The following is a 12,613-nucleotide window of genomic DNA, read 5'->3' on the forward strand; positions in this document are numbered from 1 at the left end:
CACACACACACACACACACACACACACACACACACACACACACACACACACGTGCGCGCATGCGCGAATGCTCACGTACAGAGTGAAGCCACAAGGGATGTCCCCTCCTGACACCTCAGCTGATCCCTCCCATCTCAGATGATTTGTCCCCTGGCTCCTGGATCTCCTCAGCCCCACAGGCCCACACGCTTCCGGTCCATGTGGAAGACCTGACCATGACCTGACCTGCATGACCCTTGCCCTCCGCTGTCCCTCCTTCACTCCACCCCGGGCCTTTCCCTTCCAGAAACTGGTCCAACTGCAAAAGCCCTGACACTGTGCCAGCACTGCTGACAACCACCACCTCCAGTGCTTCTCACTCACCCGCTTTCTTCCTTTCATTGAGTGCACCCGTTCTACTTCCTGAAGACCTCGAGCCCCTCTATTGGGCAAATCTTTCCCCAATCTGCCGGCTTCTTTCTGGCTCTGGTTCCTTCCCCAGCCACTGAGAAAGCAGCCCCATCCTGTAATCATCCTCCACCGCTCAAGGTGAAGGGCAAGGTTGATCTCGCTGCTGGTCTTCCAGCAGCTCTGTATATAAAACCTCATCCTAGCCCCGTCTCACCATTTCACCGCTCTGCACTCACTCTCAGCGCTAGTGGGTAAGAATACACAGCCTCATAGCCCTGGATGGTGGGGCCACCCCCGGCCCAGCCTCGGGAGGGCACGCAGTCACGCCCAGTGGTTCTTCACGTCTCCTGGCTCAGCTCCCCTCCCCAAAGCCCTGCGCTGCGGATTGTCATTTTTAATTCTCTCCGCAGACTCCTGTCCCCAGGCTGTGCCTTCCCTGGCTCCACAGATGACCATACTATCTGCCTGCCTGAGAAAGGGGAGATCTTTGGCAAGGAGGACCATCCGTTTACCCTCCCAGAGCAGCGTGTGCGGCATCTCCAGCTGCGCCCACCCTCTCCTCCCCCGCCTGCCCAGCTCAGGGGTGAGGGCGCCCTTCCTGTGCAAGACACGGACCCCTCCCCTGTGTGCTGGGCTCTATCTCCGCACCTCAGGGGCATCAAGCTGTCGCCTCCCACCTGGATCTTCAGTCGGCCTTCTGATTTCTTCTGGGTCTGTCTTCTCAGCGTTTTGCTCAAACCTCGCTCCACCGTTAAAACAAATAAACAGGAACTTTCCTCAGTTCTACCCCCCTGCCCCCAGCTTCCACCCTTATTTAACCGTGCCCCTCTTCAGCCAAGACTTATAAACCTACATTCTGAGCCCTTCTGCCTACCCCAGCCATTCTCAGCAATCTTGTGTCTATCCACCGAACCCATATCGCCAGACCCAGTGATACGCTTGGTCTTGATTCCACCTCCGCTTGATAAGGCATCTGGCACTGTTGGCCACTTGCTCCTGTGCCCCCAGTTCCTTCCTCACCTCGCCCGACCCCACTCTCTCCTCCTGTGGCCACACTCCCCTCTCTGCCTGCTCTGCGTCTCTCTGTGCTCCTCAAACTGCCGCTCGTATCACCCGAATCACTCGCCCTCGCAGACGCTGCTTTCAACCACCAGGTATAAATCCCCAGCTCAGCTTTCCAACCCTAAGTATGATTAACCTTCCCCCACCTGCATTCACATATATTTCTCTCCTGCCACTTTCCACGTTGGATTTTAACTGCTTACTTCCCTGACTGTCTCTTGCCAGCAGCTGGAGAGCAGGGAGGATGCTATATTCCAAAAGCTTTTCTGCAAAGGCCCAGAGAGGAAATATTGTAGGTCATGCATACATCACGGTCCCTCTCCGATGAGGCTGCAAGCACTCACTGACAACACCTCAGTGAATGGACATGACTGGGTTCCAAGAAAACTTTTTGTATGGCCACCGAAATTTATATTTGACGTACTTTTCATATGCAGTGAAATAATATTCTTCTTTTAATGTTTGACCATTTCAAAATCATTCTTAGATCATGGATTATACAAAAACAGGCAGCAGACTGTGAACTATTTGTATCTCTATCCTGTACTTTATTATTGGGACACAATAAATACCCAGTGAATGTTGGCCCAATAGATGACTAATACTTATTTGGCTAAACTGCCCCAACGGAGACAGGCTGAAAGAGTCACACTATTTCCTATGGAGGAAACAAAAGTCAACATAACAATATATCTGGTCTGCTGCTCGGCTAATCATGTCCATGTTTCTCCAAAAGAACTTGAACTGTACAAGGTCACAAGAGGGGAAAGTTTGGGGTTGGGTTTTCTCCCCCAAGAGGAGGCCGAAAGAGTTACCTCACTTTGAGAGACCATTTCAGGCACAGCCTTGAGGACAGGTAGCAAAAGCAAGTTCCTTTCTACTTTCTCTCCTGGGGTTTTAAAGGCAGCAATACCACTAATAACAAACTGTGATAATAATCTTCGGAAAAATTGGTAAACATCAGTGTGATCAAGGCATAGAATAGCCTATAATTTGTGCTTCCAGAGTAAAGAGATAATAACGGCCTGCTTCTCAAAGCATATAAAGGGTAAAGACCTGTTCTTTCTCTAACCATGTCGAATTACAAGGGCCCATCCTGCCTCTCCGTCCAAGGGGCCTGGCTAGAGTCTAAGTGAAGCTGGGGCATTTCCTGGGGCGTCAAGCACACTAACACATTCTGAGATCCGGAAATAATGATCTGTGCTTGTAAAGGAATTCTGCTCTAAGGAATGATTCCAAACTAGCCAGGAGAGCATTGGAATCCGGTGACAGGCCTGGCTGCAAGGATGACAGACCAACCAGCGCGGCCACCTCCCAGCCCAGTCCTCGCCTGGGAGGAAGCTTGAAGGGAAACCCAGAGGGGCTCTGGGCCAGACTGGAAGGTCTCTGTCCAGCGGCTGGGCAAGGGTCTCCCAAGTGGCCAAACTGACACGCTGGAGGGACGTTGGTCCCCGATCAAATTACAGATCAGGAAATAGAAGCAGGAAATGGAGCAGAGGTGGCTGACAGTCCTCTCCCGTCTGGAGGCAGCTGTGATAGGACGAGTCAAAAAGGAAACACCGGGCTAATCCACTTCCTTAGTTATCTTGCCAGACACTGTTCAAGCTGAGCTGCTTTTTTCTCACGCCTTATGATTCACGCAGACTCACCCACATCCGTGCTTCCTATGAAACGCAGAGTGGGACACGGGCAACAACACCTCCCATCATCCGCTGCAACCGAAAGCGCCACCCAGGCACTCACGCAGTCTTGTGCGTCTCCCCCCAGCCCCCCCGCCGCCCCTCCGTGGCCGAATGTGGACCTACTGACGTCCCAGCTCCGTTTTCCTGAGTAGTGATCCCAGGGGCTCAGACCCCAAACTTGGTGGTAGTGGTGGTGACTGGGGTCGAAGGGGGTGGAGTGTGATGAAAGATGGGCTCCGCCCACCAAAAAACCCTACTTCACGTGGATTTGAAATCTTACGCTCAAACTCCCTGACAACTTTAAATGAGTTGGTGCTGTACCATTTGGCGGCCCGGAGAAGAGGCGTCCCCACTTCCCAGAGAGAAAGTCTCTTCGATGCGGAGACGCCCCGTGTCAGGTCACACTGGACTGACTCCTTGGTCTAGGCTGTCCCCTGGGAGGGCTGAGACGTCTGCCCGACATCCACAACCCCCTCTGTGAAGGAGAGCGGCCCACAGGCCCTAGAGAGTGTGGTGAACTTGAGTGTCCTCTCGGTAATTTTACATTTTTCTCCTGGAACTAATTGATAACTTTTATATTTGCCCATAAATATACTGCAGCTTAAAAAAATGCTATCTCTCTATCACGACCCGGGAGCTGAACTTTTTATAAATCTCGCCAACTGCTGTCCTTCCAATCACACATCTGTATGGTAATGACCCTATGTGACAAGGTAAGAAGCAGAAGCCCTCTGGAGGGTGCTCCCCAGCAAACCCATTTTTCTCTGCTCTAAATTATGGCATGTTTCAATTCCAATGTTAATTTCTTTCAGTAAATATGTTTTTCACCTAAAATACTTTAAGAAATATTGTCACCTTCTGAATCATGCTGGGAAATGCCAGCGAGCACAGACAATTTTAAACAGGGGATGGTTTCAATGTCATTTATATTTTGCTTGGAATGCATCAGAATTTTCTTCCCTTAGTTGATTCACTTTCTTATGCTTCGCTTATGCTAATTGGGTTATACGTGTTGAAAATGAGCCGCAGGAAGGAAGATGACCTAAACGCACGATTTTAGGCGGAAGTAACCCTGGCATTCAATAGACAACTGGTCATCCTCCATGGCAAGGACTCATTTGTGGTAACCAAGACTCTGACTGTCCTGACATTCTTTGTCAAATTTCTTCACCTTTCCTCACATAATATCAAAAAAATAAAAAATGTACACTTTACATTTCACATCAATAAAACGTTAAATCATGTGTTACCGTTAGCTGCTCTATCTGGAGAAAAAAATAGCAAAGTAAAGCAATACCAGAAGCAAGAGAGAATTACTGTGTCTTTAAAAAAGTAAATATAGGTCTTATATCATCAATCCAAAACCATAGGAATAGGTTGTATTTATCTATTTATTGTTCTAAAGGTCTATAATGAAATGTGAATAAAAGTTACCAACTGGTGACTTTAAATAGTTTTCTTACATGTGCCCAAGTAGCTTTAGCTAGATGTATTACCAACTGTGAAAAACAGATTTTCAAAAGGGCCATGATATATATAAGAATTTATCTGAATTTTAAAAAAGTTATTTAGATTTGAAGCTGAGGAAAAGAAAACTTCATGTTGAAGGGTATGAGATTTCTGCAGAAGAAGCGTTCTTCAATATTGACTATAATTGATACAGAAAGAAGAAACTTTGATCAGATCCTCGTCCTAGTATATCTCAGGTTATTTCTGAATACCACACTGAAATACTGGATCTGCGCTATAAACACTGCACTGATTCTTTTAGAAAATAAAATCCAGCAGAGGGGTGATTCAGATCACTGCCTCTCAAAACCCCTGGCTTCGCCAGCATGTTTAGGAGCTCTGGGGTCAGTTTCTTCTACCTATTATACTGTTGACACTGAGGGGATTTCACTTTTCAATCTCTTCTTTTCGTGTAGTAAATGCTCCCTGAAATTACTTTAAGAAAGATTGCTTCCCTCTGTCGCATGGCTCTGTGGCTAAAGTCCCGATTCTGTTATTGCTGGATCTCCTGATTATTCTATTTCTCAAATTCAAGTGCAAGCATGCAGAACAGAAGAGGTACACACACACACACACACACACACACACACACACACACACACACACACACACACAGAGGAAACCAGCAGCAACCAGAGGTACCTCTCAGGGCGTTTTTGAAATAATGAGATAAAGTATAAGATGATTGCTTATGCCGTCCTGCTTTTGAAAGCTTCACATGGCATCCCTGGTGTCCCCCAAAGATGCCAGGCAGGTGAGCTGCATAGCAGCAAGGCCCATTCTTACTGTCTTAGATAAAATTGCCCCACAAACCTAAATTGTCATAGAATGGATTTTTAAGAAAACTGCTAGAATGGGGTTACATATAGTCCAAACTACAAATGGCAATGTCAAAAAGCAAACTGTGAAAAAGATCTGGAGGACCACACATCAAAATGTTGACAGGGGACATTTCTGCAAAGGAAGTGACATTACAAAGGGGCAGTGTGAGGGAAATCGTCTTTTTAAAAACTTTACATATTTCACAATGGTAAACACAAAATGTTTTTTAATTTGAATAGGCATATATTTATACTGTGCGGACGATTAAGAAAATCTTTTAAAAGAACAAAAGTAATTCAAGTTTTAAAATTTTGTAGCCATAACCAGTTCCTTCCCTTATCATCCCAGGGGAGATACAAATATTTTCCCGACGTGGTTTTGGCACTAACTTGGAGTGCTGATGAGATTAGGTATAAGCGCTGCGACCTCTGTTTCGGGAATCCCACTAACATAGTAGGGTTTTTGTTTTAGTTTGTTGCTTCTACAGAGAGACTGCACTCACCTCATGAGGTTCTACCAGACACTGACGAGACTTGGTAAACTGCCCTCACCTTCCAGAGGCAAGGTAATCAAATGACTCCCCGTCCTTATGGCCGAGTCTTACTTAGTCCCTCATTTCTGTGAGTCATTCATAAACGTATTCCTCTCATGGCCCAAGCTTCCCTTGAGTTACACGGCCGATGGAAGTGTTTTATGTGCAAAGTGTGGAGCTGAGACCCAGGTCCTGTGCCCGGAGCCTTCCGCCAGGCATTTGCTTTTCATTTCTAAGTTTGCTAATCTTTCTTTGTCCACTGTGCAAATCTTCTTAGGGAGCCAATGCAGGCCTGCTGTGATTATTACTTCTCCCTAAATTGCTGACCCTGGGCTACAACATCTTGGCGATTTAAATCCCTTATATTAGTTTTCCTGGTGCACAATCACAGCCTGAATGCCATCTATGTAAATATTTAAAAGAGCTCCACAAACATAATACAAAGTTATATCTCTTTGTACTTCCGTTTCCTTAAGACGTCTCCCTCTTACAGCTCTCTGTTTCTCTCTTGACCACCACCCTCTCACCTTTAATACCCTTCTCCTAATCCTCTTGAACTCATTTTCACTTTATTCATCTCTCATGGAACAGAGTTACTTTATCATTTAGGAAACACAGCCTGTTTATATAGACAAGGTGAAACTTGTTCATCAAACCCTCACACATTTACCATTCCATCATCTAGAAATCTGTCCAATATGGTAGCCACTAGCCACGTGTGACTGAGTAAATTTAAATTAATTTAAATAAAATTAAATTTAAGATTCAGTTTCTCGTTCTCACTAACTACATTTCAAGTGCTCAACAGCTTAGCGTAGCTAGTGTCCATGGTACTGGACAACACAGATATACAACATTTTCATCACTGCAGAAAGTTCTGGTGGACAGCCCTGATCTAGGTATTTGAACAACGATGGTACCTAGACCCTTGGGATAATTCAAACTTTAACAGTAAGAAGAAACTGGATCTTGGGAAAGCAGAAAATGTTTTACATAAAAATAAATGAAAGCAACAAACCAATTTACTTTGCCTGGAAATAAGTAAACTTCCCCAAGTAAATAAATTTTCTACAAATCTTTACTTTTCTACTTAACAATCCAATAAAAATCTCCTCCTAAACATTACATACGCTGGCTGGATTATAACATTTTTTGATCCTGCAATAATCTTCTATGGATTTGCAGGGTTCTTTTTTAAGAAGAACATTTATGAAGCTGTCAATCTGCTCCTTCTCGTTTAGGTACAAACAAGTTTGAAAAGCTTGGATGAAGAGGAATACGGGAATGTTTCCAGCTACTTGAAAGCCCTCTGTATGGGGAGCCAGTCTTACATCCTCCAATGGTGACAGCGGGGCCATCCCCCCCCCCTTGCCAGCATCTCTTCATCCATCAGCCTGCTTGGCTATCACTCCCCCCACGAAATCTGCCTGAAAATGTTCCCTCCCTGCATAAAACAGCCAGCATCAATCTCCCCCTGCTTTGTCCAACTACCATCTCCTGTGCACACGTCCATCACTCTGCACATCCAGCTGAATTCTAGTTACTTCCACGTCTGTCCTGCTCTTGGGGCTGGGAGCTCTTAGGGGGACAGGAAAGTGACCGACTCTCATTTGCATCCCCAACACTTAGTACTGTGTTTGACACATACAAAGTTTATTGAACTGAGCTGAACAAATCGACTCAAAGTTGAAAAGCCTGCTTTTCACTCTAACTCTGACTCTGCTCTTGCAGTCAGGGGTATCTGAGGTATAATCAATGTAATCTACTTTGTTACTGTCTACATTTAATTAGAAGACATTTTAATCAATTCAGAATGCTAGCAGCAGCTATTACCTGCTATGATCCAGTTGGCTGTTGGCAGCCTACATGTATTTGCTTTCTGACTATAGTGGTTTCTCAATTTCTTGGGAAAAAAAAAAATAAGATTTTCTCTGGGTCCAAACAGGCTAATTAATGAGATGGCCAAATGAAATGAGAACTGCTGTTCAATCTGAATTCTTTAATATTTTTCAAAATATACATAAACTATTGTATGATGGGATTTTGATTTGATGAACAAAAAGACAATGAAAAGTATTGTCAATACTTAAAACTTAGATAAAAATCCACTCTCCAAAGCTTATTCAGGAAAATGTCAATTGGTTTTTGTTCCTAAGAAACTTGACTTTATAAAAAGGGCAAACACCCAAATTTCAAAAGGGAGGCCCCAAGACGTCATACAATGTCAAAAAGATCATTAGTTTATACGTATGTGCTCTTAAAACCAGAATCCTAATAATCTTGATTAAAAGACTGGCATTAACAGTGAAAATTTAAGATATAATAACTCAGCATTAAATGCAGGCTGTGGAATTCAAGAAAATGATTTCCTAACCAAGAAATACATGGCCCTTTTCAGTGTTGTAATAAAGTCAACTGGAATTTTTTTCCCTTCAGGTTGGATTGGGAGCCTAATGGCTCTTTTGCTTTTCATCTCCCCTTTTAATATCAGTGGAATACCACATTTTATAACTTTTATGTTGAAATATAGAATAAACACTATTTCTGAATTTGCTGAGGGATTTGTAGAACAATTTTGTAATCCGTCTTAATTTAGAGCAATACCCCAGAGACTATATTTGTATAGAGATTTAGAATTTCCAAATGCTTACATATGCATTGTCACATTTAATGCAAATTGTTCATATACGTGATTAGGTCAATTATTCAGGCAACATCTGTTCAGTTTACATATTGTTCATGACATTTCCCTCCCTTCTTTTTTCGTTTCTGGCCTGAAATTTTATACATTTCTTTCTTATTAGTCTTATAAGAGACTTATAACAAGAGAGGAAAGAAGAAAAGGAGGTGAAATCCAAGCTGATCATATTTTTTAAATGTATAGAGTTCTTTTAGAAAAAATGAGACTATTAAAACTGCTAGTTAAATTAAGGGTCTAGTGAGTAGAGGCATTAATTTAGGTGGTTTAAAGTATTTCAATGTTTGTGACTTATTTAAATACTCTTAACCTACAACTTCCAGTTAATAGCATAATTATTTTATAATAGTTATTTCCTTTAAGCCTGTGTGCTAGGGATGCTTATTCCCATTTTTATAGATGAGAGAAGAGGAATATGGAAAGACGAAGTTGATCTACCCAAGCAGAGGCCAGCGTTACAAACCAAGGCACTTGATCCCAGGTTGAGAATCCTTTCCCTGAAATCAGTGGCTCTCAAGCTTCATCGCACCATGGCGAGCTTGTGAACACAGACTGCTGGGGAGGGGGGGACCCGGAAGTTTCTGATTCGGCAGATCTAGGGTGGGTCCTGAGAATGTGCATTTCTCAAAAAAGCACTGCGGATGCTGCTGCCACGGGTGGTCCTAGGACCATACTTTGCAAACCACGGCTGCCTCCCTCGGCTCTTTTTACGTCCTTTAAGCTGTAAACCACATCAGAGCAGGGAATCTCCTGGATACGGTGCTGCCTCTCTCCATCCCCATCTCCTGTTGCCCACCGGTCACCATCACAATGCCTGTGGCACCTCACACACACTGGGTAGATGCTGCACGAATTGAATCAACCTCACTTTTCTCATGGTATAAGGGAAACAAGAGATTGGTTAAGTGAGACACGTACGGAACCCTTTTTGTACGGTCTATTTGAGCTAAAATGTTCTATCCTTTATTTCTCTTCTAAGCCACTGAATTTAATAAGTGAAACAAAGAGGCACAGGACAGCAAGGAAAACTGTCCCCAAGTCCTTACCCTTCCAAGGGGCCCTTTATGCCCTCGGAGTCACCACACCACCATGTAAGACCTCCAGGTTGTCCGTGTTCTCCCCAGATGTCCAATAACACCATTGGCACTCGTCAGTGCTTTCCCAGCTTTGTGAGGGGGATTTATTTGCTCCTATCCCTTAGAGATAAATGACTATCCTTCCATCGCCCACCCCAAATAATCTCTTCAACTCCTCCTTCTTTGTGTTGCAAAATAGATCACTTTAAACGGGCATTATCCTGTTCATTTTTTCACACTACTTGAGAATAGAGATGCTATGCTTTTTGAGAAAAGTGGCGAGATTGTGACGGCCCAGAGAGTCAATGAGCTGGATAACCAAGATCACGTGAACCACAACATTCTGTGTTAGATCCAACTGATGAAAACGTAAGAGCTGCAAGAAATGGATTACTGACAGTTCGTTAACGTTGAAGGTCATGATCTTACCTATGCACACTAGATCCATAAAACCATACATTCCATAGCAGATTTGAAAAAGGATGTCCTTCCTCTGCCACACTGCATAGGGGCTGAAGGCTGACCAGAGGAGCCAGGTCACACTCGCTATTAAGAACAGGGATCCTAGGATTACAGCAATCATCTGAACTTTCTCAACCAGTGTTATAGAAATGCTTTGCCACTAAAAGAAAAACAGAGGCATGTAAGAAAAAGGTGCTGTGTATAGTTGAAAAAGAAAAAAAAAAAAACCATTTTCAGCCCCATGTTTCTCTTCACGTTAGGCCCTTTTCAATCTGATCGGTCCCCAAACGAATTTTTCCATTTCATCCAGGCTATAAAAAATAGACAAGCAGATAAAGATTAATGAATGGCCTCTACTTCATTATTTTCAGTAATTCACCATTCTACAAGTTTAATCTAGTTTTATTCCAGATAACCACACTGAGGGTGAATGGCTGAGGAACGTTTAGTACCTGGGAATCACATTATCATCTTTCACATGTGCATGAAATTAAATACACTCTGAAGAAATATGGTGAGGACTCTTCTATTTGGAAATTTATTTTGCTCTTAACACATTTGGCTACTGCAAAAAAAGGGAATTATCTCTTTTTTAATGAAAAAAATGTAAAAAGCAAATAAATAAGCTATATAAGAACATCCGTGAAAAAGTCATTTAACACACTGAAATAATTATAAGGGAACTAGAAAATTGTATGTTACTGGCACATTTCATATGCTCAGATATTACTGGCCATTCATTATCTAATGAATAATCCATGAAGCCATTCTTGTCAAGATTTAGAATTTGTACTTGAAGGAGTATCTTTGAAACTCACACACTGTGTAAGCATACACCATTCAGTGGAGAAAGTAATTTAGTGTCTGAAGCATCAACGTTTGAGAGGGTTTATGGTATAAATGATGAAAAATCTTTCAAGGGTGTTATCAGCGTGAGAGAATTAATTGGTCATGTTCCTACTTTCGCATTGCTGAGACAGAAACAAAACTAGAATTTCTATTATAGTCTGCCAGCAAACAATGAAACTCAAAACAACCTGCACCATCTCCCTGTGTGTGAGAGTTATGGCTGCTGCAACACGTGGCTTGTCCGCAGAATCCCTGAACAGTTTAAATAACCTTGAAAAAGCCAACTTGAACAGTCAGCATCCATTGGGTGAATCTGATATTTCCTTAACCTCTTTACTTACCTGGGAGTCTGAATATGTGCCTCCCCAGACAGGGGTCTATCACTACTCATAAATTCCCTCTCTCCCTCACTGCCTCTGTCTCTCATCATAAAGAATCAACATATAATGATTTTAAATATGCTTTGAGCCTTGCACATTCTTAGATGCAAGGTTCTAAATTCTATACTTGTTAAAGATTAAATATCAAAATGCATTTGAAATATTTCATTCTCTCAGGTCATTTACTTCATGTTTCTCTTAAAAAAAAAAACAGAACCAAATGACAAGGGTTGTAGATTCTATAAGAAAGGTATTTCTCACCATTTTAATACTAAGATTCATTGATTGAAAAGTGGTTCTTGCTTTTACAATTGTGCGTGAATAATAACTGAACTAGTCAATGTTATTTTATCATTACAAATGAATCAATGTTGTATTTCAAGCACGTATTTGAAGTTTTTTTTACTAGCATCCTGACATAATTTTAAACACATTAATTTCAAATGACTAGGCATTTGAATTTTAAACCATTTTAAATTTGGTGTCACCAGACAAGAGTGAAGTGTCCATGTCTGTGGTCTTGTTTAGTTCTGATGCTCATTAAAATCTGCATTAAATACAACATGGTAGGTGATATAGAAAACTACTTCCACCTAATATCCGTGCTAGATGGATGCTATCATGTCTGTAGGCACTACGTTAGCCTTTGTCAATTTATTAATCACATCAAATAGATGAAAACAAATCATCGTTTTAAATCCATGAGGCAAAGGTGTCCAACTTGTGTGCGTGTGTGTGTTTGATTTTCCCATGATGTGCTACCTGTTTCAAAATACATATGCCTGAGACACAGAAGTCGGGTAGTCAAAAATGAGTGAAGAGGATTCACTAAGAATGCGTTTTACACGCTGAAATCTATTTTCCTTTTGCCAGGAATCCTTTATGTTCCAGATTCATTATGTGATTTTAGCGGAGCTAAATTTGGACAGCTCAATATTGTATAATTAATCATATTTAGCTTCAGTGAGGCTTATTAATTAATTAGTTGATCCAGGCTGCCTGCATGCCAATTCAGTAACAACACGGCGGACCCTAGCAGGCGCTCGGATTTGGGTGAACTGGTGGGTATAGCTTTATGGTGCTGTGGTGTGTCCTGGGACAAGGAAACTGGTGGCTTTGGTCTCAGAGTCAGCATGACTGCCAGGACCGGC

The 12,613-nt window shown here is 42.7% G+C and overlaps 1 protein-coding gene across 1 annotated transcript in view; it reads right to left on the bottom strand.

Moving 5' to 3' along the window:
* Nucleotides 1–12,613, bottom strand: part of MARCHF11 (membrane associated ring-CH-type finger 11) — a 120,615-nt gene that overhangs the window by 10,868 nt on the left and 97,134 nt on the right. Inside the window, exon 3 of the mRNA XM_024125856.1 lies at nucleotides 10,201–10,393. Within this exon, the coding sequence (XP_023981624.1) occupies nucleotides 10,201–10,393 (193 nt within the window). The remainder of the gene's footprint in view (nucleotides 1–10,200; nucleotides 10,394–12,613) is intronic.

This window comes from Physeter macrocephalus, chromosome 8, assembly GCF_002837175.3.
Source record: "Physeter macrocephalus isolate SW-GA chromosome 8, ASM283717v5, whole genome shotgun sequence".
In the NCBI taxonomy this organism is placed as follows: Eukaryota; Metazoa; Chordata; class Mammalia; order Artiodactyla; family Physeteridae; genus Physeter; species Physeter macrocephalus.